Raw genomic sequence first — 27,077 nt, 5'->3', positions numbered from 1 at the left:
CTTTGTGGATAATTATTTGTCACGGAAGGGACACGGAGTAGAAAAAATAAAGAAAGGGAAAAAAAGCACAGGAGAGCCCAGCTGCCGCTGGAGGTGCCTCTCCATCCTCCTGACAGAAGCTCGCAGGGACAGCTCGGGACAGCGCTACTTTCCTTGCCTTCGGGCGCTCGCTCGCTGCCTTTTTTTTTTTTAATCCTTTTTTCCCCTCCCTCTCTCCTCCCCCCGTAGCCCAGCTGGGGAGCAGCTGCGGCTCGCACTGGCCCTTTAACGGCGGGGCGGTGCTGCGGGCCCGAGGCACGGCTCTCCGCGCAGGGGGAGGAAGTGCGGCCGGGGGGCGGGGGGGCGAGGGCGAGCGTGCTGCGGGCGCTGGAGGAGCCGGGTGCGCTCCGCACCGCTCCGCCCGATGCGGGACGGGGGCGGCGGCCGCGCGGCTCTGCCCTGAGCCCCGGGAAGGCGCGGGGGGATGCGCGGCCCCCGGCTGCCGGCGCTGCCCGCCCTGCTCTGGCTCGCCTTTGCCCCGCTGCCCGGCCCCGCGGCCAGGGCTGAGCTGCGGGTGCGGGTGAGGCTGCCCGGCGGGCAGGTGACGGAGGAGAGCCTGCAAGCGGACAGCGGTTCCGACTGCATCAGCCTGGAGCTGCGCAAAGCCGACGGGGCGCTCATCACCCTCACCGCCGACTTCAGACAGGTGAGGTGGGGGGCTCTGCCCGCTCCCTCCCCCTCCGCTCTGGGAAGGCGCTCCCGGGGATGCTATGCTCTCCCCGAGGTGAGCGTGTGCTCCGAGAGCCTGTCCGCTCCCTCGGTCCTGTCGTGGGAGAACGACTCACAGTGCGTTCTGCTGCCGGTGGCGATTCCTAGCTGGGAGACCGAGAGCTGTGCTTGGGACCATTAGCCCCGGCTGGGTTTAGCTCGGATCGGGGCTCTGGTGCTGCTTTTTGTGGGATGAGCGGTGGTGACATTGTTCCTCCAGGAAGAGCCTGGCTGAGGGTCCAGAAGGCAGAACTGGTAGGACAAGGCATTATGGTTTCAGACTAGAACAGGGGGCATTTAGATTGAATATGAGGAAGGAGCTCTTTACAGGTGGTGAGGCACTGGCACAGTTTGCCCAGAGAGGCAGTGGTGCCCCATCCCTGCATACAGCCAAGCCAGGCTGGACGGGGCTCTGAGCACTGATGGAGCTGTGGGTGTCCCTGTGCACTGCAGAGAAGTTGCACCATGTGGCCACTAAGGGTCCCTTCCAACTCAAACCGTTCTATGATAACCACTTGTGAGGAGTGCGGGCTCCTGTGCACGCAGGAGGAAGGTCCATCTACCTGCAGGCACTGCTGGGTCTTTGTTCGCAGCCTGCACGGAGCTCCTCTGCATGTGCATCTTGCAGGCAGTCTCACCTGTAGCCTGGGCTGCGTGCATGGGGAATGGAGGTGGTGAGATTGCAGTGGGATGAGCAGCGACACCTGCTCCATGCCCAGCTGAGTGCAGCAGGTCTGTTTCTCTCTGCTTGAGCTGCGAGGTTTGCGTGGCTTTGGCAGCAGCAGTGGGGCATGGAGCAGTCAGGGCAGGAGAGTGTCCGTGTGATGGGGAGAGCTCCGGTCCGTGGCTTCTGCATGGGCTGTGCATGCTCTCTGTGTCTGCAGGGCATCTCTATCCATGCCACGTATGGGGTGCGGTTCATTCCTCAGATGGATGGCTGCTGTCTTTGGGAGCACGTGTGTGTCTGTGTTGTATGGGAAGTGCTCAGCTGGCAGCAATCTGGGACTGCCAGCCCTCTCCTCTCTTCCCAGTCCTCTCCCAGGCCCTGTGGCCTCTCTGCAGGAGATGATGCTCACAGAGCTGAAGCTGCAGATCCCATGCTTCTCAGCAGGAGCTGGGAGCTTCAGAGCCAGCACAGCAGAGCTCAACGAGCTGGATGCAGCACATTTCCTATTGCCCAGGGACGAGCTGTGTGCTGCCGTGTGGGTGGCACAGCTGTCCAGGTGGCACGGCGATGTTATCTTGTTCCAGCCCTCTGCTCACACCGTTTGCTCTGGTGGACTTTGGCTTGTGGCAAGAGGAAGCTCAAAGCCGTGGGATAGGCAGGAGTGGTGCCTCGACCCATTGAGAACCTTGGAGCCTTCTCCCAGGGACTCCCCTGGTGCCTCTTCCCCTTTTGGTGGACCTCTTTGGTCCCTCTGAAGGCCTTTTGCTGTCTGCAGAATCAAGAGATGTCAGTAGAAGCCGTGGTGACTTGGGACACTGAGCACACCAGCACACATGCAGGGAAACAGTCCCATTGCTCTTGGTGGGGGGGGTGGGAAATAAATTCCAAGAAGACATGGCACACTGGGAGGGCTTTTAGGCCTGCAGATTGTAAAACTGCATACCACAGCACATTCCTGGCCAAGGGAATTCCAAACTCTGTGTGGAGCTTTAGGTCGGTCCTTTGGGGGGTCTGGGATGTGACATGGGGAGCTCTGGTGTCCCGAGCTGTTGACCCTTCCAGCTCTTTTCACTTGTGTACAGGGTCTTGCCCTCAAACCTCACCCACAAACCCAGTGATGTGTGTGCTGGCTCTTCTCCTGCTCTCATCCTGCTTATAGCTGAGCTTTTCCTGCGGACAATTTCTCTGAGGATATCTCAGCCATTGACTCCTTAGCTCCATGCGTGCCCTTGGCTCCTGGTAGAGACGCACGGGCGATGCTCCCTGGAGGCTTTGCAAGCATCAGCCTTGGTGCAGCCTGTTCCCAACCTTCAACTTTAGAACAGCAAGGGACAGGCTGTCTCTGTTTCATGTCTTCGCTGGAGCAAAGCTGAAGAAAGCCATCAAGACATGGAGGAGATGAATGTGTGGAGCAGTGAGTAATGATGTAAGCAAGCAGCTGCCTGGCCAGGCATCCCCTGCTGACCTGTTCCTCTGTCTGCAGGCAGGCATTTCTCTGTTCTGTGCTGGTGCTCGTCTCTCCAGCATGACACAACTTCTCCTCTCTGGAGGGAAGGTCTGCAGGCTCTCTGTGAAGGCAGCTGGGGTTGTTGAGCTGGGTTTCCCAAGCCGGACTGTGTGGTCGTGCTGTGGCCAGGATGCTGGGTTTCTGCACAAACGCTTTTCCACTTCTCTGGCTTAAACTGCAGGGGGTCAGTCCAAAGGCAGATCTTTATTATTTTTTATTTTGCTGACAAAGAGTTGCTGTTAGACCATGGGCTGGAGAAGAAAGGGGGAACAGTGAGATCATGGCTCAGCTCTCTGCTCTGTGCTGCTGATCCTGGAGGAGTTGTGTCCTCAGAGCACACCAGGGTGTTCTCCTCCTTCCTTAAGGCACCGCACCCTGCTCGGTGGGACCCCAACCTGGGACTTAATGCGCAATAGCAAAAACCCATTTCTTTTCTGGCAGTTTGAAAGGATGTGATGAGAACAGTTCTTTGCCAATGTAGTGCTGGAAGGCACAAAATTTATTGCAGAAAGGATGGAGGGGAGACAGCAACTCGAAATGTTGTGTCTAATCTCAAAAACACAACTGTGCCAGCTGTTAAACAGGGGCCTGAGAACAAAGTGGGTGGTTCTAGTCCAAGGTCAGCACAAAGATAGGGGGAAGTTTCTTCTTCCTTCTGATTGCTGGAAAAATGGTGTTGGAGACACAAGGGGGAAAGCATGGCTACTGGTGCTGTAACCCTTGCGCTGCCGGTCTCTGTGGGTTCCTTTGTTAATAATTTCCATCCTGTCAGGTGCTAAAGGACCAGGGGATGTAGGAAAGCACCCATCCAAAGATGGCACCTGTAAAATGTGGAAAGCTGTCTCTTGCCCTCCGTAGAGATACCAAATATATATATATATATATATATGTAAGGGGAGTTATTCCATGGGCAGGATGAGCACGCTCTAGTTACAGGGGTATGGGATGAGTTAGAGTCATCCAGCTCTGTTGCTGTGCTTCACTCTTGTCTGAAATACCTGGTGCAGGCTGCTCACAGGAGGAGGTTATCAGGCAGGACGGAGCAGGGACCTCCACATTTCTCTTTTCGTAGGAGAGCTTGGAGAATGTGTTCATTGCATTCATCTGGGACAGATGCTGCCAATGCCTGCTAGCAGATAGCAGGGGTCTTCCTAACTCTCACTGGGAGGGATGGGGCAATGTGGAGGGAGAGCCAAGCGTGCCAGGGTGTAATGAGGGGGCTGAGAACGCTCCCTTGGCGGAGCCCCCTGAGAGCAGGGAAGTGGCTGTGCTGCATGCGGTGGCTGCAGGCTGAGCTCTGCCCTTTGCTCCTGCACAGCCCTGGGCACATCGCTGCCGGGGCGGGATCCGGCTTCGGAAGTGGCTTCTGAGAGTGAGCTGTCGCCTTTGGGCAGCCCTCACGTGGCAGTGCCAAGCGTGAGGATGTGGAACTAGAGGACGTTGCGAGCACTGCAGGGCGCAGAGCTGGAAAACTCAGCTTTACAGCAGATCACCAAAGCGTCTTCTGGCAGAAGAGGGGTTAAACCATAATCCCCTCTTAGCCAGAGTAACTCAGCTGGCTGGCCCCCCAGCATGGCTGCAATAACGCACGCTCTGTGGAGCTGCGCTGTACAAGCAAAACAACTTTCTGGCCAGCTCTAGCAGTTCCCTGGGGCTCTGCAGGCAGGGCCACGACTGCAGCAGAGGCTGCTGGTGTGGAGGGGATGTGGGGCTGGGGGTGCCCAGTGCCCCAGCAGCAGTTTCCCTTTGCCTGTGCCCCCTACCCTGCGCAGACAAAACCAGATCCCGCAGCAGCGCCGATGTCCCTGGGGGAGAGAAGTTTGGCAACGACGCTGACTGGGTTGGGGGGGGGGGGAGGAAGGCACTGAAATAATTTATTTCCCTGAGAACTGGTTTGCTCCGCTCCACGTGAAGCCGAGACGCCGGGCTCTGATCTGGACCACACAGGCTCGTATGTCTCTGCAGGATCCAGCTTGGAAATGGAGGCGGAATTGTTCCCGCACCCCAGATGGCAGCCCCTGGAGGAGCTGGCAGGGGTCAGCGCCGGGAGGGAGGAAGCTCTGTGATTTCTCTGCACTTCCACGCAGTCTCATTCTTTGCTGGAAGTTGTTTCCATGCATGCAGGGAGCTGGCTGCGCAGCTTTTCTGTCTCCTTTAGGGATGAGGAGCTGCTCTTCCCATGCCCTACCAGGCTGCTGTTCCCCCAGTGCCGTGGCTGCAGAACTGGTTGTTCTCTGTCTTACCACCGTCCTGTCCAAAGCCAAACAATAGCTGTAACTGTACCCGGGTCGGGGCCAATCATTTCCAACACCCCCGTGATGAGTTCATCCGGAGAGTCCCCGCGTTGCAGAGGCAATGCTCTGTCGGGGCTTGTTCCCTGCTGGGAAATTTTGCAGAAACCCGGAATTCAAGGTGCACTGGGTTGCCTTGGCTGGGTACCCACCTTGGCACCGGATCCTCCTGCTCTTCCTGGTGGGAACAAGGTGAGGTGCCTGGGGAGGGAAGGGCTCTCTGGGAGCAGGAAACACTTTGGTGGCTCTTTCCACGTGAAAAGCATGGTATGTTTATGGTCTCTCTGAAGCTGCATAGCCAGGGCAGGGAGAGCAACCCGGGAAGCCTTTGTTGGGTTGGGGCGCTTCCAAGGAACTCTTTGAGTGGAGCTGCTGGAGGACGGAGGTGGCCAGCACCCTGGGGACACGAGAGGCACGTCCCCTCCCCGGGGTCTCTGTGGGTTGAAGACTTTGACCGCAGCGGCTCGGGGCAGGCAGCAGCGTCAGCAGGGCTGGCGGAAGGGTTGGTTGAGATAAGGATCTGCCTTCGCTGTTTGATGTACGTGGGCAGCCGGGCGCGGAGCCTTTGATTCAGCACAAGGGGCTGTGGTGGGAGGTGGGGAGCCCAGGGGCACGAGGAGAGACGGGAGGAGATGAGCTGGGAAAAGAGAACCTGGGGTGGAGGAAAGGATGGGTCAGCCTCCACTTCCCCTTCTGCAGAGCATGGCTGCTTCTCCCAGACCCAATGCTGATGGTGCAAAGGTGAAGAGGAGATGCCAGGGTCAGGCAGTGGCCATGCATCGCAGCAGAACAGCACAGTTGGGCCAGACACAGCGATGGGGCTTCTCCTGCAATGCCACTGTCTCGGGGGGGGATTGTCCCCATTAAAGCTGTCACAAAGTTATGACTCAGCAGTAATATCACAAGCATTTCCATGAACGTTTCAGCGTTTCATCTTGGGGTTTTCTTGGTCAGCATGAAGTTTGGGGTGTTTTGCTTTCTTCTCGTTCCCCCTTTGCACTGCTTCAGCCATAACCCCAGCCACTTAAACAAGCCCGACTTGTCTTTTCTCATGGTATTTTTGTTTTCCTTTAGATTTTACTTTATTTTTTGGACTTAAATGAAATGCCTTCAGATGCTGTTGTAAGACCCTGGAGAACACGGCAGCTTTGAGCCTCCCAGGCTACGCTGCGCTCTCAGATGTTTCCCATGTCTGCACAGAGGTGTCAGTCAACCCGGAGCACTAAAGGCAGTGATTAAAAAACACTCTCGTGTTTGTGGGCAAAAGCAGTCGGTGTCTCTTTCTTTCCAAATCCCCTTTGATTCCTGGTGTTGCCCTGAGTTTTCAGCACAACAGGCGCATCCAGCAAAATCCGTTCCCCTGTCCTGGGAAGGGAAGCGCGATGCTGACAGCAGCTGTTTCAGATGCACGCTGAGTTGCATTTCCTTTTGTTATTTGGACAGGGAAGGCAGAGAGTGGTGGCCTGCATGACCTGGTGTGGAGAAAGCCATGGAGGGGACGTGGCTTGGAGCCACGGAGAGGCTTCCTTCCTCTTGGGCAGGAGGGCTGGAAGAACTTGACCTCATGGCCATACAGCAGGGCACCCCAGGGGCCAGGAGGATGGTGGCTATGAATGTGAGATGCCAAAACTGTATTGACCATGGAAGCAAAGGTCAGCTGCAGCTGATCATAATGGGTTCCTTCTGGCCTTAACAATTCATGGCTCTCATTTCTGTTCCACGTGCTGTTGGCTCCAGAAATGAGTAATTTGTTCTCAGAAGTTGGGACTGCTCATCCGAAGTGATGCATGGAGATGATGACTATGTGATCTTTGTCAAACAAAAATAAGGGCAGGTTTTGACCGTGCTTGATCCCAGCTTGTTATTAGTTCATTGGCGAAATGAGGACCTTTGCTGTAACGAAGACTTGGGATATATTCAGTTGATGGCAGATGGAAGCGGTGACCAGCTGCCCCCAGAGGGCTTTGGTTACAGCTCCTGAAGTTTGCAGCTGGGAGGGAAGAAATGGGCCTCACTTGGTACGTAACGTGGGCTGGGGGATGGATTTGGAGCTTTTTGGGCCCTGTCAGGCTGTTGCTTGGAAAAAGTCCTCCAGTCCCAGCAGTGCTGGTGCTGTTGTACAGCACGGCGTTGGGACTGAGCGTGTCTCATCCTCTCACCCGTTCCCCCCTCGCCCTCTTGCTTTCCTGCACATGATGTGCTTCCTCTAGTCCCTTCCTCTTGCCCTCTGGTCACACATCAGTGGCCCCGAGCAGGACAGACCACGTTATGGAAACTGGAAGCACCAATGAACTTGTTTAACACCGCTCATGACTCTGCCTGTGTGCTGTGGGGGAGTCTGCACGCTTCAGCTGCGGCATTAGCGTGGTTTATTTCTTTACACGCTTGAAGATGAAACACTGGGAGGCAATTTTCCCCTTTAAACCTACTCTCCTGGCACCAGTGCAGCCTGGTGAAGTGAAACCCTTGTGGTGGCACTCTGTGCTGCTTGACTCGGGGTCAATGGCTTTTCTCCTGGAGGGGCATGGAGCCAACACGGGGCTTTTCCAGGGTGAAGGGTGAAGGAAGCAGCCTGGAGCAGTGTGTGGCATGTGGCAGCCTCTGCCTGTAATGGGAGAGCCTCAAGGGGTGAGTTTGAAGGCGAGCATCTCCTCCTGGGACAGAAGGAGCTCCTTGGTCCTCCCTGCTTGTTGGAGGACGAGCCCCAGATGTTGCTTGAGGGAGCAGAGATGTGGGGTGGGAGCTGGCAGCAGCCTGTCCCTGCCATGCTGGGATTGCCAAACAAACCCTTACTTCTTTAGACACCGGTTACTGCGCTGCGGGCTTGGGGGGATGAAAGCTGGGAGCGGATACTTAATGCTCAGGTAGCAGAAGTATGAGACCTTTGACTCTGTTCTTTTGGCTGGAGCTTTCTGCCTTCTCCATTCACCCCCTGTAGGCCAAAGGCCTATGACCCACCCTGTGAATTTATTTTATTTTTTTCCAATTCTCTCTCTGTCAGGAGGTGAAAATCTTCCGTGCCTTAATCCTAGGGGAGCTGGAGAGGGGCCAGAGCCAGTTCCAAGCGCTCTGCTTTGTCACGCGGCTGCACCGCAACGAGATCATCCCCAGCGAGTCCATGGCCAAGCTACGACAGGTAGGAGCCAATCCCAGCCCTGGTCCATCCCGAGCTGCTTAGAGCTTCCCATGCAGCTGCCCCATGGCTGGGCTCTGTTAGACCCACCTTGGACTCCCCCCCTCCTGCTTAAGGGGCTCAGTATTAAACTAATGTCATTCATAGCATTGATCCTGATCTACTAGTAGACCAGCCAGAGGCCTGATGTAATTTGGGCTGTGTCAAAGGGTGAGCGAATGCCTAGAGCTATCACCACGAAAACCCCTGCCTGACATTGTCCGCTGAATTAATTGCTGATTTGGGAGCATCCATCACAACAAAGCGCTGATAAGTGCTCGCAGGCCAATCAAAGCAGTAAGAAACTATCGTCAGTTTCAACATCACCAAGAAATTTGTAAGCGCCTTCCACCCGGATGGGATGCAGGTGCACTTACCGGGGAGCATCCCTTTGCCCTTCTTCCTATGTTGGCATGACATCCTGCCACATTGCAAGGGATGATTTCCTGAAGCCGGGATTCAGGTTTTTTGTGATCTCATCCGTTGCAGAAAAACCCCAGGACGGTGAGGCAGGCGGAGGAGGTGCGGGGCCTGGAGCATCTCAGCATGGACGTGGCCGTCAACTTCAGCAAAGGGGCCCAGCTGAGCTCTCACATCCACAACGTCTGCGCGGAGGCCAAAGAAGCAATTTACACCCGGGAAGAAGATGTCAAATTTTGGCTGGAGAAAGGTAAAAGTTTCCTTCTCTTGGGCTGGAAGTGGTCCCGTCAGCAAGCTGGCACTGGGTCGTGCTCTCTGCTGCCAGCAGTTGGCACGGAACGCTTCAACTCCTTGTTTGCTGTTGCATGGTCGTGGTGTGTGCACGCCACGCTGCGCTCCTCTGTTCTTTAGCATGTACCTGGCTGTTGTGCTGCTCTCCACATGAGTTTAATTAGGTGTTCTCAAGGCAACCTTTCACCTGCTCGATCACCCAGAAGAGATGCATTCTTTTCATTCTTTCTGTCTTTCGGCTCGTTTTCCCTAGCGCCCCTTCTCCACCCGTGCTTCCCATCCCATGCACGTGTTGAGTGCCCTCAGCGCAGCCTCAGTCTCCTCCTCCACCCCGAGGCTGGTGCAGCGAGTGCCCTGAGCAGTTCTGCTTCGTCCCACAGGGATGGATGGCTCCATGTTCGAGGTCCTGCCGCAGACATCCGACCTGCCCGACCTGCAGCGCTGCAAGCTGTGCGCCGACCGCTGGAAGCCGTGCATCTGCAGCTACTCGCTGAGCATCGAGTGGTACCCGTGCATGCTCAAGTACTGCAAGAGTCGCGATGCCGCGGGCAAGGTTTCTTCCTACAAATGCGGCATCCGCAGCTGCCAGAAGGGCTACACTTTTGATTACTACGTGCCGCAGAAGCAGCTCTGTCTTTGGGATGAGGAGACCTAGCAGAGCTGGGCCAGGCCTCGTCACGGGGCGGCTCGTCTGCCTCCTGCTTGCGATGCTGAAGGCCTCTTGGAGCTGGCTGCTCCGAAGAAGGAATTCGGTTTGCAAGCGATGCCTTGTGCCAGCAGAGCTCTGGGAATGTGCCTTTCCTTTTGGTCCCCCCCGTCCCGACCCGATGCTGCCTTGTGCTGTGATGAGCAGGCCCAGCTCGCTGCGCAGTGATGCTGTCCTGCACAAGTTTCTGGCCTGAAGCAGCAGGAGGGCTGTGCCTTGCCCTGCTCTGGAGCCAGCAGGTGTGAAGGGGTCAGCTGTGAGCACCACGGCTGCACTGGGGCAGGGGGAGAAGCGGTCCCGCAGGGCCAGGTTATCCAGCATCTCTGCCACCAAAACCCCTTCATTGACTTTGCCACCTCCTGGTGACACGACAGCATTTCTCAACGGGAAAACAGCTGAGTTATGGGACCACAAACCCTGAACAAGGAAGGCAGGAAGCCCGCCCAAAGCAAGAGCCTGCCTGTAGCTTTCCTAGCATCCAACCAGATGCTGTGTCCTTCCTATGGGGGGATATATCCCAGCAATTATTTCTGCCCCAAAGGGCTGGTAACAAGGGCTCTAACTCACCCCTATCTAGACTAGTGAAGGCCCAACTTTTTGCGTTGGTCCTGCGACTCTCCTCCCACGAAGCAACAAACATCCAGAAATGTGCACCTGCCACCCTAGCAGCTCGCTTACGAGGTGGGGGCTTCCAGATGGGCACTGCAGACAGGAGAAGAAAACATCCCGCATCCACACCCAGCCTCCAGCGTCCTGCTCCACCAGGAGCTCTTAGGCAGCCGTGCTGCTTTGCTGTGCCTTGGTTTCCCCTGTGTGTGAGCAGGGATGGTGCCGGAGGCGACCACGCACCTGGAGGGCATCAGACAAAAAGCGCTGCAGGAGCACTGAGCGTTCTTCCACTCGACTTAGAACAAGCAGGGAGGGGACGGGGGCTCTTGGGGCCGTTGGGAAGCCCTGTTCCTCCCGGTGAGAAGCCTTTGCCGTGTGCCTTTTTTTTTTTTTTTGCCTAAAATCCGGGAATTTTTGACCAAAAAAGAAAACAAGAGGGTCGCAATTATTTTTGTATCGATCGCTTAAAGGGGATGGGGAGGGGGTGGGGGGGGAGAGAAGGGAAAGGTATTTTAATACTGCAACATGAAGTGAGACACACTTGAATGATTATTTTTATTAAAAAAAAAAAAAGAAAGAAAACCAACCAAATTATTTATCGTTTGTAAGGTAAAATAAACTGATTTTTTTTTTTTTTTTTTAAAGCATCCTTGGCCTAAAAGGCTCCGTTGTAACCTCGGCGTCGTCTGTCTCTTTGGAATCTTGACTTGAAGGCTGTTGCATCAAGCCTGTGCCATGGGTATTGAGGATATGGGGGGCAGGGGGGGGTTGTCAGTGTGGTCCTGCAGCCCCTCCTGTAATTATGAGCTCGGAGCCTGAGCTCTGGGCAAGTCACAGAGCCCATGAGTGGTAATGGGGTTATGGGGTGAGGGAGGTGGGGCCCGCTCCGTGCTGCACCCAGGAGAAGCGTGGAGTGCTGATTCCCCCTAGCGTGGTGAAGGCGGAGGCAGCGCTTGTGCAACCTCAGCCCTTCTGCCCTGGAGCCACCGGAGTGTCTCCCAGTGATTTCTAGGGAGGCTGACGTTGTTTTTAGCTCGCTTACGTGCTCAGTGTTACGGGGGCTCGCTCCCTGCTGCCTCGGCTCCTGCTGTCCCTGCTGCCGGGCTCGGATCCTGGCTCAGAGGCAGCGCAGTTGGCTGGGAGCATTGGTATAAATCCTGGCTGCTAGGAGGAGCTATGGGGGGATTTTGTAACATCTTTCCGCAGCCCCTGCTCGCAGCCCCATCCCCAGGCCACGCTGCAGGGATCGGCTGCTGTCTGCAGAGCTCCCCTCCCTCCGACAGGGAGCACGAGTGGGCTGAGCGTGCGTGCGGTGAGGATGGGAGCTGGTGGGTCCTGGATTGATGCTCACGTGGAGAAAATAAAGCAACAGACGTGCAGCTGGCTTCTATCAGCAGCGTATCTGCCGGCATCCAGGAGCGATTGTCTCGGGATGGAGTTAAAGGAAACCTGCTTTGGCCTGGGCAAGGTGTTCTTAGGGCTGCAGCTCTCCTCTCTTGTCCCTCTGTGCATCACAGAGCTGCTTCAGGTGGCTTAACCACGAGGGGACACGCTTTCTTGTCTGCGTGTCTCCTCGCTGATGCCAGGTGAAGGGATCTGGGGGGAGAAAAACGCGATTTTATTCCCTCCTGCCGCCACACCGACCCCGATATAAGAGCCAGGAAAAGCGGAGCGGAGCAGCTGGGGCCGAAGGGCTCCGGGACCAGGAGAGGGCACTGCGGGGCCGCCTATGGCCGAGCCAGCATCCCGGGCCGGACGGTGGGCGGTGACAACGGCGCGGCCGCGCGGGACAACCGGGGGATAGGGGTGGGCTGTCCAGCTCTGGAGCAAGGGGAAAGCATCAGGGAGGAGAGGGAAGAAGGAAATAGAACCTAGGGAAAGTGACTGAGCGCTTGAGATGGGGGGAGAAAGAGAGTGTCGGTGCCCCCCAGCCCTTAGGGAGCTTTTCTCTGCCCCGCTTCCAGCTGGCTGGGTGCCACCCCCAAACCCACGTCTGACGCAGTGTTGGACACCTGATCGCATCAGGCTTCAAGGTGGGGAAATCCCAGGCGTGGGGGTCACGCCGGCAGCGCTCACCAGCAGCCCAGCAGTGCCCAGGAATGCCCACGGGTCCGGCCGAGCTGGGGCCGTGCCATGGAGCGGTGGCAGGAGGCCAGGAGCAAGAGTCCTGCACAACCCGCCCGTGTCACCTCCTGCTTCCTGGAGCAGCGCTGAGCACAGCCCGATGCCATCTCCCTTCAGTCCCTCCATCCTGCCAACATGGGAGCCTCCTCTCCGCTTTCCCCTTTCCATTTTTACTCCCGCTTTCCTCCTCTTTTTTAATTTTGAAGCACATCCTTGCGGCCCGCTCCCCTCTCCCAAGGGTGTCCCCTCTCACTCCAGCCCCATAGCCCCACACTGGGGTGGAGGTGAAGCCTAGAGAGCCTGCCCACCACCCACCCGTCCCTTGGGAGAAACCTGTCTTTCCAGGGAGGGAGAGCAGCATGTGGGAAAACCGAGAGCCCTGGAACGTGCACGAGGCAGGGAGAGATGGATGTGTGATAGCTTGTACCTGGCAGCTCTGATGGATAAAGCACGTTAACGCTTTCAGGAAGGGTTGAGCCAGAGACTGGGAGGTTTGTGCCCCCCTGGGCAAGGCAGGGGGCATTGGGGCAGTGCAGGGAGGGACAAGGGGCAGACAGAGACCGCAGGTATAGATTCATTCAATGGTTTGGGTAGGTCAGGGTGATGCTGGTGCTGCCACGGGATGGAGCGCAGGCCTGCCTGCAGCTAGGGGATTTTCTCCCTGGCTTCCCTGGAATCCTGGAGCCTGAAGCGACATGGCGGGGAGGAGGAGGCCCCCAGCCCTGCCTCCCTCTCCTCGAGCCTTGTGGCAGGGAGCACAGCTTGGGAAGGGGTAGTTGTGTGCACGGCTCTTCGCCCTGCCTTCAGCCACACTGGGGCACCGCTCCGTCCCGAGCTGAGCCCTTCACATGGATCCCTCATGCCCAGCCCCGTGCAGGGCACGCTGGTGGCCCAGCCCAACCACCACCAAGGTGCAGCTTCCCTCCGACTGCTGCCCAGCCCGGCATCGTGCCTCGGCCCCTCGCAATGCCCACAGCAGCACGAGGCGGCCGTGGGGCTGCAGCCAGGCCTGCTCGCAGGTGCTGCGGGGCGCATCGAGGCGGCGCGGGCGGGCGAGCGATCCGCCTCCTTCCCACCCCACCCCACGCCCTGGTAGCGCTGCAGGGACTCATCCATTCCCCGGTTACTAATATGCAAATGGTGCTTTTGCATGGGCCGGGCGCCAGGCTGCTGGGTGTCAGGGCACCCGAGGGAGCCGGAGGTGGGGCGAGGCGTGGCGCGGAGCCGCATGCTCACCTGGCCCTGCATGGCAACAGGCAATGGAGCTGTAGGTCCCGTCGGGAGCGGACCCGCGCCCGGTTCGAGAGGCAGCAGCGGGTGGCAGAGGAGGGAGGGCAAACTGGCAGCCCCTGGCAACCTGGGGCTGACGGCAGGAGGCTGGGCGCACCGCGGGTTTCCCCCCGCCAGCAGGATGGTGAACCTGGAGTCCGTGCACGCAGGTAACGAGCGCGGCAGGAAGGGTCGGGCTGCAGGAAACGGGGTTGCTGCGATTCCTCTGGCTTTTCCCTCTCCTCTGCCTCCTCTTCTCTCCTGTTGGAGTCAGCGATCGCAGCTGGCACCCAGGGGTGGACGCTGCCCCGACCCTTTTTTGGGTACGCAGTGTGGAAGTGCTGCTTGCACTGCCAGCACCAACGTGGGCTGCAGAGCTGAGCGCAGCAGGGCAGAGAGAAAGGCGTTGGGCAGCTGGAAAATGGGCAGGCAGTGCCAGAGCCCCAGGTTTGTGTGGTGTCACTGGGGTAAAGCCCAGTGACAGGAGCGAAGCCACAGAGGGCTGCAGGAAGGATGTGCGAGTGAGAGGGAGGTGGGAGGTGGGCTGCAAGGAGAAAAGGGAATGGTGAAGAGGGAAAAGGAGGGAGAAATGAATGAGCAGGGAGCTGTAGGAGGATAGGGTGACTCCTCATGGGATGGGGGAGGACGAGGAATGAATGAAGGGCGATACACAGAAGGAGCACACGCTGCTCCCAGGGGGTTTGACACAGAGATGCAGCCTGGCAGCCCCCCACCTCCAAGCAGCCCTCTCTGGGAGCGGAGCAATGGGTGCCAAATGCCTCAGCGCTGCCAGGAGCTCGGGCTCGCCCTGCACCCCAGGTTTGGCTGCCGTTCCTACCCCGAGGAGCCCCGGTGCAGAGTGAAGGGACCGTCCCCAAGCATATGGGGCTGTGGGCTGGGTCCTGACAGCCCCCCCCATGGGATGGGGTGCTGGGGGGCAGGGGCCACGTGCAGCTGAGCTGGGAGCCTCCGCACCACCGGGAGAGGCAGCGGGAGGATGGCAATGCAGCGGGGTCTGAGCACCTGCGCCGGGCCTTCGTGTGCGGTGTCTCCCGAGGCCGCGTCCCCCCCAGGCTCCTATCCGCCCAGCTGCTCGGCTTGTGGGCGACTCTTTCTTCATGAGAAGATTCCCCATGTTGATACCGTGCCCTGTGTCAGAGCCCGTGGCATCGCTCCCGGCGCGGATTTGGCTGGGAGCTGCGTGCTGTGGGGCGCACGCTGAGCCTCTCCCTCCCAAATCCCCCACCGAGGGGCTCGAGCTTCCAGCAGTGGGTCTACAGGGAGGGAGACAAACGTGGGCCCAGCTGCTTCCACGTGGCAGAGCCCAGCGCAGGTAGGAGGGAGTTATTCCATTGCTGCAATGGGAGATCTGCCTGCTGAGCCGCTCACAAGGTTGAAACCCACGTTGTCCCCCCCCACGCAGGGTCTGCACACTGCTCCCCTGCAGCAGAGCCAACCCCTGCTCCCCACATCTGCACCTTTTCAGCTTCCTGCAGCCTCCGCAGGGCTCGGGCACACAGAACGCAGCAAAACCCATCAAGTTCCAGGTGCCGGACTCAGCCAGCCCCATTTTTCCCCACCACTTTCTTTTTTTCTCTTAAAGCCACCAGGCTGGTTTACGCTGGTGCCCGTGTCGGAACAACTCCGAGGAATAAGGGCTTGGGAAAGCTTTATTTGCTGACACCATTTGTTTCGGCCAAAATAGAGATGCAGATATATCCCCAGAGAAGTGTCTGCACCGGTAGAGTTGCTTTGGTCTGGGTAAACAAAGCAGCCTGCCCCTTCTGCAGGTAGCTGAGCTCTGGCAGCACATTTTTAATATGGCCCAGGCCACAGCGGCGGCTCCTAATGGGGCTGTGGTTGGGAGCCAGGCAGTCCCACGTTGCATTATTTTTCCCAGCGATGTTTGCACTCGGCTTGCTCTCCATCTATTGCAGAGCTGCATGGAGGGAGCCCGTGTTTGGCCGGCCTCAGTGTCTCACAGCCTGCTTTGCCTTAAGAAAAATTGCCATGTACGGGGGCTCAAAGCGTGTCGCTCTGCCCCTGGGTTATAGTGGAGGACAATGAGGTGTCCCCATCCTGGCTGTGCTTACATCACAAAGTCACCCCCTGTATCCCCAGCCCTTGCTCCCAGGGACCCCTCAGAGGATGCAGCACTGCCACCCATGCGTGTTCATGAGGTGGGCACCCCGTGTCACTCATATCAGCAGACCTCCATCAAAAAGCATTGCTTTTTTTTTTTTTTCCCTGGTTTTTCGTTTTTTCTTCTGCTCATTTTTTGAGGAGTGGGGGAGGGGGTTTATTTCTCCTCCCCCTCCCCCCCCCCCCAGTGCATTTAAGCTATAATAACTTGTGTCAGGGTGACGAGGGGAAGTTGAGCCTCTGTGAAAACAAAACTCTTTTGCTTTCTGTATGAGAGCATCACGGGGCATCGCCTTATCTCCTGGCTGCAGCAGGAGGGAATTAAACTGATGGATGATACCTGATAAGCAATCAAGTGGCGGATGCCATTCCCCAGCCCCCCCACGCCCCACATGATAAATGTAGAGGGGTGAGGGTTGCTGCTGGTTGCATGCTGCCTGGCCTTGACCTGGCATGAAGGAGGGGGGCTGGAGGTGCATGCAGCACATCCCTCTGCTGCTTCCCTGCTTTTTTAAGTTGTATTCTTATTTTATTTTATGAGAACTTGGCTTCTCCTCCAGCTACCTCCTGGCAGCAGACAGAGCTGAGCGCTTTGTAGCCTGCCTAAGTTAGGGTCCCCTGGCAGCAGTACAAGACAAGAAGATGTTTATAGCTGGAGATAATTGCTCTTCCTGCAGTAGAAATACTTAGAAGCCCCACTAAACGCTCGTGTCTTAATTGCAGAGGGATTACTTGAAAAGAAACACTTTTCCCTCTCCTTTTCCTCCCTTGCTCCTTCAGACAGTTTAAGGAAAGGAAGTTTCTGAAGTGCGTGGCTGGCTCTGTGCTGCTGTGGTGCACAGCTTTACTCTTTTTTCTTCCTCCAGACTTTAGCTCAGGAAAGAGTTTCAGACCTTAACCCAAATGAAGGCCTTCTCTTTTGGCCAAAAAGCGGAGAGTTTGACATTGGCACGCTGGCAGCTCCAATAGGAGGGAAATGAGAGAAAGGTGCCTGCTCTATTGTGAGCAATAGAGGGAAATTGGAATAAAAACACGCAGGCTGTTTTGGCCGGTTGGAAATAACACAAGGCATGCATAGGGAAGAGGAAAAGGGTTGCGTGATGCCTTTAAGAAGGCTTCCACCTGCCTTTGCTGTCCCAGCAAAACCACAGCAAACAGTGCCCCGCTTCCACGCTGTTGTTATTCCCCGATGCAAATCTGGTGACTGGTGGGGCTGGGATTGGCTGCAGGAGGCACATGCAAATTGCTCTGTTGGGTCTCTATAAAAATGTATTATCTTTTTCCTTTCTTTTTTTTTTTTTTTTTCCTCCCCAACTAGCCTGGAAAGAGTTAAAATTCCCATGCAAAGGGGAGAAGAGGGCGAGGGGGTGTCCGTCTGAATTTGAATAGATATTCTTCCTTCTTTCGCTCTGTGTACTTTGCCTCTGTTAAGGAGGAGATGAGCGATCCCGTGCGAAGTTGACTATTCCCACTCTTTTCTTTCAGCTGTCCCCGAAGGAGAGCGTGGCCCCGGGTGTGGTGGCAGCCATCACTTCAAGGGTAAATGACGAATTTATTGGCCTTGCGAAGGATGGAGGGAAATGTGTTGGATGGCGTGGGCAGTGTTCTTCTGGGGGCAGCGAGCACGTGTTGGGTGAACAGTTTGCAAGCAGATGTATTGGGAAGAGCAGAGTTTGGAAGGGGGTGAGAGAAGGAGCGGCCTCCCTGGGAGCATCCTGCTCCAAGCAGTGCCAGTATGGCACCAAACCAGCACCAGCTCGGCCACGCTGTCCCAGAATGAAAGGATGGGACATAGAGGAGGATGGAAGCTGGGAGGGGTCCCCTTTTCCTCCAGGTGTGGGGATGGAGGGAGGTGCCCCCAGCTGCTCTGGGAGGTCTTCATATAAAGGAAGAGGCTGGGGGGGCTTGTAGGGCTCAGAAGTGCCCCTTGTTCTCTGTGGGAAGAGGAATGGTGTGAAGGGTGAGAAGCACATCAGTGAGCTGAGGAGGGGGCTGCAAAGAGCAACAGGAGGGAAAGTGCATCCTCGGAGCTGATGAATATTCTAGTGGCTGTATGTTGAAGGAATCAGAAATTTGAAAGTCTGATGGTTTATTATAATTACACATTCATTTGTGCTGTTTAGTGGAAGCCACATGTGCCTGTTGCCTGGGACTGTGACCTGTTATTAAAATCAGTTGTGCCATCTTTTTTCTTTTTTTTTTTTTTTTTGCAGAGATCAAGATGAGCAGCGATGCGGCGGATTCCACGGACACCCGGCACGAGCCCGACCAAGTGGAGCCAGGTAGGGGGGGTCCGGGACACGGGGGGCTGTGGGGCAGAGGGGCAGCGGGTGCTGGAAGCTCCTGCCGTGCTTTGCTGCTCCACGCCTGTTGCTCTGCATCGTGCTCCCTCAGCCAGCCCGGAGTTGATCAAATATGCGCTATGGGCGAGGGTTGCACCCGTATCTTGATCAGCATGCAAGCTCCTCTGTCACAGCCGTGAATCAGTGCGTGGCTCGGGAACGTCCTCTGCGGTTTCGGCAGGGAAATGTGCTCCTCTCTTGCCAAATGAATTATGCCACTGGAATAGTCCTGGGCCGCTCAGCTTAGCGCAGACGTTGTACGCGGGGTTGATGCCAGGAATGTTTCCCCGGATGCAGGGCCCAGGGACTCAGACTTTTTTTGGCCTCGTGTCTGTAGAAAAATGGGAGGGACTTGTGGAATACCCAAATCCAGCCGGGCCGTTGCAGCGAGGAGGGAACGCTGCTCATCGTGAAGCGTGATGGGGTTTCTCATCACGCTCCCACCTGACGCTCAGTCCTCCACTGCTCTGTGGCCAGAAGCCCCAATTTCCCTTAAAAATGGAAAGCTGAAGAACAGAGTGATCCTGAGAAGAGAACAGCATTGACTTATCCTAGTTCACCCATTGCTTCATGTGCTGCCATGAGGCGTGAGATGCACCGGGAAAATCAGTGCTGTGTTTTCCAGCATCACTTGTGCCTGCAGTGGGCTTTGAGGACAGGACTTCACAAAGGCTTACGGTCAGGTTCCTTTCTAGGCCAATAAACAGCAATAAGACATGCATTAAGCACCCACTGGTTGGGGTTACAACAAACAAAGATTACTAGAAACAGAGAGACTCATCTGGAGAGGTAGAAATAAACACCATTTAAAGCCAAAACTCGCAGACAATGCATGAGAGTTGTTGCTCTCTGGAGAACACAAAGCTCGGGGTGGGAAGATGCGTAACAACAGATTAAAACTTCACAGGGAATGATTTTATTGCTTCCCGTTTGCTTTTGTCAATTGAGAGGGAAGGGAAAAAAAACAAGGGAGCTTGGTGAAAGCCGGAGTAAGCCTAGGCATGTTCTAATGGGACTAAGAGTGCCCCTTTATTTACGCTGCGCACTCAGTGCTCTGAAGTTGAGTTATTTGACGCAATCTAAGGCCGAGATACGATCTGGTTCTATTCACGTCCGTGAACTCCCGTTGACTTTGGTCAGGTCAGCTCATGGCTTCCAGCTGACCCCACACTGGGTTTTGGAGATGGATGTCTCCCAGCCTGGCAACAGACACGGCTCCAGCTGCCCAAAGCCTTCCAGATTAGCATTGGCTGTAACTGGGCGTTGAATGGGGAGTGGGGGTCCCCTGGCACATGTTGCTGATGGGCAGCGTGGTTGAATGGTGGCGAGGGAAGGTCGTGCTATGCCAGAGCTGGGTGTTGTCATGGCTGGATGTCACTGGGAGAGCCGCTGCTAACAGCACTGGTGTTCAGTAGAGGAGAAGCCAGCACAAAGCTGTGGGGATAAAACACGTTTTCGGCGTCAACTTCCCAGGAAGCCGTTAGCGTGAGCTGTAGTGCCTCTTCCGAGTGGTGATGGAGAGTGTTGAGCAGTGCTGTGCTCCAGGAGCCTTCCATCAGGCCGGGATATCAGAAGGGGTCTGTAAACCTCCCTCCTTTACTGCAGACCTGTGGACTGATGCAAGGAACCCATGTACATCAGGCTTTTCTCTCTCGGGCTCCCCAATGCTGGCGGATCCTTTGGGGTCCCACAGCACCCACCCCTGACTGAGCCCCCCAGGGGGCTGCCCCAGTGCTGCACCAACTCTCCCTGGTGCCTTTGTTTGGTTTTTCCCCTTTCCAGCAATCCCCGTTTACCGAAAACAGAGAGCTTTGTACTGAGCTTCCCTGAGCGCGTCTGTTTTCCCTGATAGGCAGCATGAGAGGAATACTTACCGCAGCTCCTCACTGTTTGGGGTTTTGTTTACCCACTTCATGTGGGAAAATCTCTTTTCCAATTACTTATTAATTAATTGAAGGCCCATTTCCTAACGAACTGGGGTGATGCTCAGCTCTCCAGGAATCTTGCTCCTTTCATAGAAGGCAGCAGTTACCAAACTACCAATATTACAGCTTCCAAAGAATGGAAATCTTTCTAGGTGCAGATTTACAAAGGCCTTTCATCCCATAAAGACGTAGACTGGCTCCAAGAGGAATTTTAAATAATAATAATAATAAAAGAAATCTGGAGGGCTCTGGGTGCCAAAACGCTTTTGTAAACCAAGCCCTTGATCTGAAACCGATGCCTGCAGATCTGATGGGAAGTGTCAGTAGCAGAGGCATCATCTCATCCTTTCATATCTCCGCCAGTTCCAGGCTTACAGGGAGGAAAGGGTAATCTGGGGCACTGTTTTACATTGAAAGCGCCCAGAAAAATCATGGGGCTTTTCCCTTTTTTGAGGAACTTTCAGCATCTTCTCCTTTTCCTGTAAGGGGTCAGGAAAGCTCGGCTTTGCTGCTGCTTTTATTTATTTCTCCACGCCGATTTCGTACAAAGCTTGGAAGCTTTGAACAAGACGCTCTCCAAAAACTTGAGCTTGCTCGAGCTGCTTCCCTCCATGTTTGCTGGTTGTAGAGAAATTTTGCTGCTTGAGAAAAAGATAAACCCTATGGAATATTACCCGAGCAGTGCTGCGCCTCCTAAGCCCTTCTGTGCTTTCCTCCTGCCTTTCCCATCACAATACACACGTGAGCTGCAGGGGTTATTCCTACAGGGGTCTCTCTGGGATGCGTGGGTCCATGCAGCCCCATAGAGCCCAGCTGTCCCCACTGGGCCCTCCTCACCCTGTGTGATGCTGGTAGGGCTCCATGCACTGGGGTGCTGCGGGGCTCGCGGTCTCCATGGGGGGTAATGACAAGCGCTTGGCTCCGAGCTCTTTTCATCTTTTTAAACTGATGAAAGCCATGCCAGCAAGTTCTGGGTTGGTTTTTTTTATGGGAACTGTGGGGGCTTGGCACTGCCGAGTGTCGCCCCTGGTCTTCAAGCCGAGAGGCAGAGATCTCCCCCTTCTTGTGGTTTATCTAAGCCCTCTGTATCTGATGCAACAAAATGCTGAGGTGGGACTTGCCTCCGTCTGTCTGTTTGTTTGTGTCAGACACTTGTTCCCCGTTTATCTGCTTGATCAAAACAGGTTACACCAAGCAGAGCTACTTCCCTTTGATTTCATCTGTTGAGGCTATGGGGGGGAAGCCAAAGCCTTAACAAAAGGGCGATAGGGAAGCTCTTCAAACACAACCATCGGTAACTGAATAGCTGCAGGCGCTCCGAACATCTTCCCTCCCCACCCTGCAACGCGGGGATCTGGACAGCCTGCCAGCAGCCCGGGGCGGGTGCAATGGGCATCCCAGTGCACGGGGAGGGAGCTGGGCTGTGCAGCGTGGGGCAGCCCTGCAGCCTTGGTGTCGGTGGCAGTGGATGGAGCTTTGAGTGGCTGCGATCTGGGAGCAGTCAGGTTTGAGATTGTGGTTCCAGAAAGGTGGGCTGTTGACTGGCTCTGATGGCAATAGCATCGTGGTTGTGTCAGCCTCGCGGCCTGGGTAGCATCTCTGGGTGTGTTAGGAAGCCGTAGAGCAGACATCGCTCTCTCTGAAGGTTAGGAAGAACTTTTCCTTTCAACCCAAAGAAAATGGAGGCGGTGAGGAGCTATGGTGCATCTGCTCCTATGGTCTTGCAGAGGGGATGGCCCTTTGGATGCCACTCTTCTCCCCAGCTGCACAGCTCATCAGCTTGTGGCAAGGGAAGGATGGCAGCAAGAGGCACACATCTGCCTTCACCCAATGGCCCCCACTCCAGAGCCAGGCAGCTCAGAGCTGGCCACCAAAATCCTCCACTAAAGCAAAAAACCCTACAAGTACCCTATCTCCTGACATCTCTGTCCATGCATTTTGCATCAAATCTGCAACATGGAAAATCAGAGCCCTTGTCTCCAGTCTCTCTGCCACGCACTCTCTGTACAAATGTAATCAGCCCATCTGTGCTCCTCGGCTCCAAAGGGGGGATCCCCATCTCATCTCCCACCTCGATGCTGGGACGTGAGCTCCCCGCTGCAGTTCTCCCTGCTATCTGGGGACACAGGGTTTGTCATATTCCCGTGGTAGCTCTCTGGGCTTGCTGGGGAGGGTTTCTTTCAAACTTTATGTCTTATACCCCAGTAAGATACGGAGGCCTTCACCTCCACATCAGCTTCTAACTCAGGCAGGACACATGCCCAAGCAATGTTGGCATGAGATGGGCGCTCAGGTTTTGCACTGCTCACCGACACAGCTCACCAGGGATGCCTGGGCTGAGCCCGTCTCTTTCTTTTGCTGCTGTCTCTTTGGATGAGGCTGGAGCCTTTTGAGGAAACTTGGCCTTCCTGGCCCCACACCTCGTCCTCGGCTGCACCTCTCCCAGGGGCAGCTCTCCCTGGTGAAACTTCCCTCAAAGCCTCCGGGAGCTCTCTTGTCTCTTCCCCCTGCAGCTACCAACAGCCCCAGGACAAGTCCCAAAGAAGTAAGAGCAGCAGCAGCAGGGCTGGAAACAGCTGGTTGCTATGGCAATGGGGCTTGCTCGGGATTTGCATAGGGCTGGTGATTTTCATAGCACAGCCACATTTAAGGCGAGCAGGAGAAATTTCCATATTCCCAGCTCCAAGTCAGTTGGGGCGTGGGGGAGGCCAGGAGGGGGATATTTGAAATTCAAATGAAGGTGATTAGGGTTTGAGGTTGGGTTATTTTATTTTTTTTTCTTAAACATCCCATTATGGAAGAGGATAAAAAAGGATGGGGAGGGGAAGGGGAACAAAAGGCTGGTTTGACTTGAATTAGAGGGGCAAAGGAAGAGCTGGTCTGATCTGCCTCTTGCCTCTGGCCCAAGAGAAGAGACTTGCCCTCTCCCAACACCTGCAGGTGAAATGTTTTCCGTGGGAACAACTGCTGCCCTCGGGTTTCCTTCGGGAAGATGCCCCAGTCTCCCACACTCGCTGTCCCGCGTTCCCCCCCGCACCCTGACCCACACGGGGGGTACGGCCGTGGCACTGGGGGGGGAGGGGAGCTCATGGGGGAAAGGCATCGGTGTGAGCCGGGGGTTTGCACGCGAATTAAACACTCGAGTGAAAGCTTCCCCTGCAGTCTTTGACTGAGTCAGCGCGGATTCACTTTCCTTGCTAAGCAGCCTTGGCTCTCCCACAGAGGTGCTCCAGTGCCCCGGCTGGGTCTGTTTGTGTTGGGAGAGCAAACAGTGAATGGGGAAACTACAGCCCTGCTTGGCTGCCTTGCAAACTTCCCATCCTGTTCACACTTTCCCTTTCTCCCTTTAAGAAGCACTCCTGCAGTTAGGTAGCCTTGAGAACAGCAAGCATCCCAGCAGGGGCCAGGGAACGGAGCAGGGGCTGCTCAGCTGTGGCTTCTGCTCCTCATCATCTCTGGGCACAGGTGGGGGTGGTCAGGGGGGTGATGGCTCTGAGGTGTGAGAAGGTGATTGAGCGAGATCCTCCCAGCCAGGCCCTCGCTGCTGAGTCTGCAGAAGTGGCTGCTGGGGGTGGTGGAGAGATCCATGAGGTGGTGGCTGAGTACCCAAAGGGATCTGGGTTGCTGAGGATGCTGAATTTCTTTGTGATTTAATAGAGCCACGTCGTGCTCAGTGCAGGTGAGAGGTTTTCTTTGCTTACAGCGTGTGGCTCAAGTATTGTCTATAGCCGTGTTTAACGTCACCATTTCTTTACCTGCTCTTGGGTGATGCTTTAATTTCACGTGTTGTTTGGGGTGAGAGATCTGACACTTCAGTCCATGTGAGCAAGTTAATTCCCCAGCTTCTAGAAAACGTGTCTTGCAAGGTGCCCTGCACCCAGCCTGCTTTGTCAGTCCCCAGTGGTACTGTGCTTTATCAGCCATGGTGCTAAAATACTTGAGGATAGGGGAGAGAAATCTTAATTTCAGCTATTCAGTACTCTGACCTGCTCACCCCACAGACTCAGTGATGGGAATAGGCGGCTCCAGAGGTGATTCATCCCTCTGTCCTAGGGGTGAGGTGAGCTGCCCTCTGCAAGTGCTGTCTTCCTCTCCGTGGCTGCAGAGGCAGCCTAGAGCAATTGGCTCCCAATTAGATGCTGCAGGTTAGACATCTGAGCCCCTGCCCTCTGTCTGCCTGGCACTGTTCCCCCACTGTCGTTCAGCTGTTCCGAATTTCCCTCCCAAATGCACGGGGCAGAAAACTGATTCCCTGTGGGAATTCCCCAACACCTGCTACAGGTTGAAGTCGCTCTCTAATTCCCCATCCCTCCCAGGATTGAACTAAGCGTGGAGCTGGGTGGGAAAGGGAATGGAGTCAGAATGAAGGTGGCAACCTGGTCGTGTTGCTGGGTGGCTGTCACTCCTGCAGGTGACATCCGCATGTCTTTGCTTTGTGAAGGGGAAAACGTGCTGCAATCCTCATTTTTGTTTTCTTCCCTTGTGGGGCTTTCACCCTCGAGTTCTGGGCTGGCTGGGCAGCTCCCAGTGGGAATCGAGCCGGATGGGACGGAGCATGGATGCTGGGTTTTCTCAGCGCACGAAGCCTCCCAGACTTGGGGGGGAAAGCAACTGCTTTGCTGCTCCCATCCCCAGAGAAACCTCCCCAGGCAAACTCGCACCAGATCTGATGCCAGTGCTATGCAAAACAGCTGCCAGGTGAAGCGAGGAGAGCAGCGCGGTCCCTGTCTGCCGCGCTGCGGGGCTTATCGCTGCCTCTTCCCCTCCATCCAGGACACCCACGGGAGCCTCGTGGATGGGGAAGCTGCGGGGAAATGTAGCGTGAGGAGCTCAGAGCTCTCTTTGAATCCCAAGGCTTCCCCATTTGGGTGCAATTCCGGGAGCAGAGGGCTGCGTTGAGCCTCTGGGATCCCACCGTGTCTGGCTGTGTTGTTGGCTGCTGCAGAGCTCCACCAGAATGAATGGAGTTCTGGCACTTTGCAGCAGTTGGGAATCTGCTGCCACTGACACTTTTCTTTCTTTTTATCACCTGGAGCTAGGAAAGATTAAATCTTAAGTGCAGATCATCATTGTTTGAACAGCTCATTCCTTTAAAGAGAGAAACGAGCGCTCCAGCGTGGGTCCTGGTGCTGGTAGGAACTGGAAGGAAACTGGTCTGCTTTTAACATGATTGTAGGAAAGTCAGTGAGTTAGCTGGAAGAAGAGTTGTTATCCCCATCACACCCGAGCCTTGGCTCGCAGCTGGAATCATGTTAATTCTACTTGACACACAAGCTTTTACCGAAATAGAAAATGATGAGATCTGTTTGCAAATAAATCAGAGCGCAAACACTCACGGATCCTGCTGAAAAGTGGCAGAGATTTGTGTATCCAGCTCCCATTTACATAACCGCTGGGAGCAGAAATCACCTCGCCCCGCTTTAAATATCTCACTCTTGGACATCTAAGCCTGAACCAGTTACCCCTGGGTCTCCTTGCAGTCAATAAAGAGAAGTTGTCGTCTCCAGAGGGCTGTTCATCTCTGGCTGAGATAGGAGTCTGAGATAGGTTGGGGAAATGGCCTCTGGAGGTGCTTGGTGCTCCTTGCTGTCTACCAAGAAAGCCTGGGGCAGCAGCTCAGCCTTGGACACCCAAGCTGCAAACAGGCTCACGTGGATCTCCATGCACATCTCTAGCATGTTCCATTGTCAAAAAAAAAAAAAAAAACCCAAACAGACTTCACGTGAGGTGGGATGGTGCTGTGTATGGTCCTGTGGGAGAGGATAGGTACAAAAGGAGCAGTTTGATGGAGGGAAAAGCACAAGGTGGGAAGGCTGGAGGAAGAGGAGGAGGGGATGTGCTGAGGAGCTTGGGCCTGGGTGCTTTGAAGCGCTGTGTGTTTTGGCAGAGCCTTGTTTGGAGAGCTTGGCTCGTGGCGCAGTGATGCAGCACGGAGCTGCTGCCCGCTTCCAAGAGCTGGGGTGTACGGGGTGACTCAGAGCCCTCATCACTGGGACCCAGGGATTTCCCTCAAGGTCTTTGAATCTTGCCTCATCAACATGCTGCATTTGAACGTGAGCGAAAGTCTTGCATCCAAGAAACCAGAAGATTACCTTTTCCTTCCTGTTCTATTTTAGCAACTGGGAACTTTATTTCCTTCTCTCCTTCTTGCCCTTCTTCCCTTCAGCTACTGCCATTAGATTGCATCAACCTTCCCCCCCTCCCCCCCATGAGTTTCAAAGGCAGAAGCAGCAGGCCTTGAAGATCCTCACGCAGCCCTGCTCAGGTGTGTGGATGCTGATTGCGATCATCTATTAACGCTATCAGCATTCCCATCGCTGATCCGCGCAGTCGTTGGCGCTGGGAGCTGGAGCTCAATGAATGAACCAATTCCTGGGGTGGAGCAGCGGGGAGAGGTGGTCGGGGAGCAGGTGGCCGTGGCCAGAGCAGAAGTAGGAGCAGGGAATTGCATGGAAAAGGTGGGATGGAAAGGGAGAAAAGCTTTGAAAAGTCGCTTGGGAAGAAGCCAGGAAGGAGGACGGGCTCTAGCACTGCAGGCGTGCAGACAAGCTGGTGGAAAAGGTGCAGACCTGGAGTGGGTGCATCACCCCCTGAGGATCTGAAAGAGCTCTGCTCATTCTCCGGGGAATACCACGCATGGTGTGAGCTGAACTGTGTGCTGGGTTAAGGGAGAAGCTTGAAAGCAAGCTGCGAGCTGAGTGCGAGCTCCTGCCTGCACAGCCTCCCTGAGCTGGGTCCCAGCCTCATGCAGGAGCTGTGAACTCTCGAGCAACACGATGTGTGAGAGCTTGGTCAGAGCACAGGGCACGGGCTGTGCTTCGTGGGGAACGTTATACTGGGGGAAAAGAAAACAGCACGGGAGGAG

At 55.6% G+C, this 27,077-nt stretch overlaps 2 protein-coding genes across 6 annotated transcripts in view; both read left to right on the top strand.

Annotated features, from left to right (window-relative positions):
* On the top strand, positions 345 to 11,057 carry OAF (out at first homolog). Of its 3 annotated transcripts, none has more exons than XM_021375999.1 (4): positions 345 to 763; positions 8,214 to 8,348; positions 8,874 to 9,054; positions 9,476 to 11,057. In XM_021375999.1, the coding sequence occupies exons 1-4, from the start codon at positions 464 to 466 to the stop codon at positions 9,748 to 9,750; spliced, it is 891 nt and encodes a 296-aa protein (XP_021231674.1). In that variant the 5' UTR covers positions 345 to 463; the 3' UTR covers positions 9,751 to 11,057. The 3 variants fall into 3 exon arrangements, with proteins under 3 accessions (XP_021231674.1, XP_021231676.1, XP_021231673.1); XM_021376001.1 differs by having other exon boundaries at positions 348 to 685; XM_021375998.1 differs by lacking the exon at positions 345 to 763 and adding an exon at positions 787 to 5,404.
* Positions 13,763 to 27,077, top strand: part of POU2F3 (POU class 2 homeobox 3) — a 36,470-nt gene continuing 23,155 nt past the window's right edge. The window contains exons 1-3 of one of the 3 annotated variants that reach the window (XM_021376382.1): positions 13,763 to 13,973; positions 17,431 to 17,484; positions 18,159 to 18,227. In XM_021376382.1, the coding sequence (XP_021232057.1) occupies positions 13,763 to 13,973; positions 17,431 to 17,484; positions 18,159 to 18,227 (334 nt within the window). Of the gene's footprint in view, positions 13,974 to 15,826; positions 15,984 to 17,430; positions 17,485 to 18,158; positions 18,228 to 27,077 lie in introns of those variants that run through there. The other 2 variants (XM_021376381.1, XM_021376379.1) reach the window with 2 other exon arrangements.

This window comes from Numida meleagris, chromosome 23 (genome assembly GCF_002078875.1).
Source record: "Numida meleagris isolate 19003 breed g44 Domestic line chromosome 23, NumMel1.0, whole genome shotgun sequence".
In the NCBI taxonomy this organism is placed as follows: domain Eukaryota; kingdom Metazoa; phylum Chordata; class Aves; order Galliformes; family Numididae; genus Numida; species Numida meleagris.
The sequence above is the reverse complement of the archived record's forward strand: the minus strand, read 5'-3'. Positions and strand labels throughout refer to the sequence as shown.

Bases quoted from the DNA above. Each gene is read 5' to 3' on its own strand.
- OAF (XM_021375998.1), top strand. From the start codon at position 5,036: ATGCATGCAGGGAGCTGGCTGCGCAGCTTTTCTGTCTCCTTTAGGGAT. The intron at 8,349-8,873 runs GTAGGAGCCAAT...CATCCGTTGCAG, and splicing joins CCATGGCCAAGCTACGACAG to AAAAACCCCAGGACGGTGAG. The intron at 9,055-9,475 runs GTAAAAGTTTCC...TTCGTCCCACAG, and splicing joins CAAATTTTGGCTGGAGAAAG to GGATGGATGGCTCCATGTTC.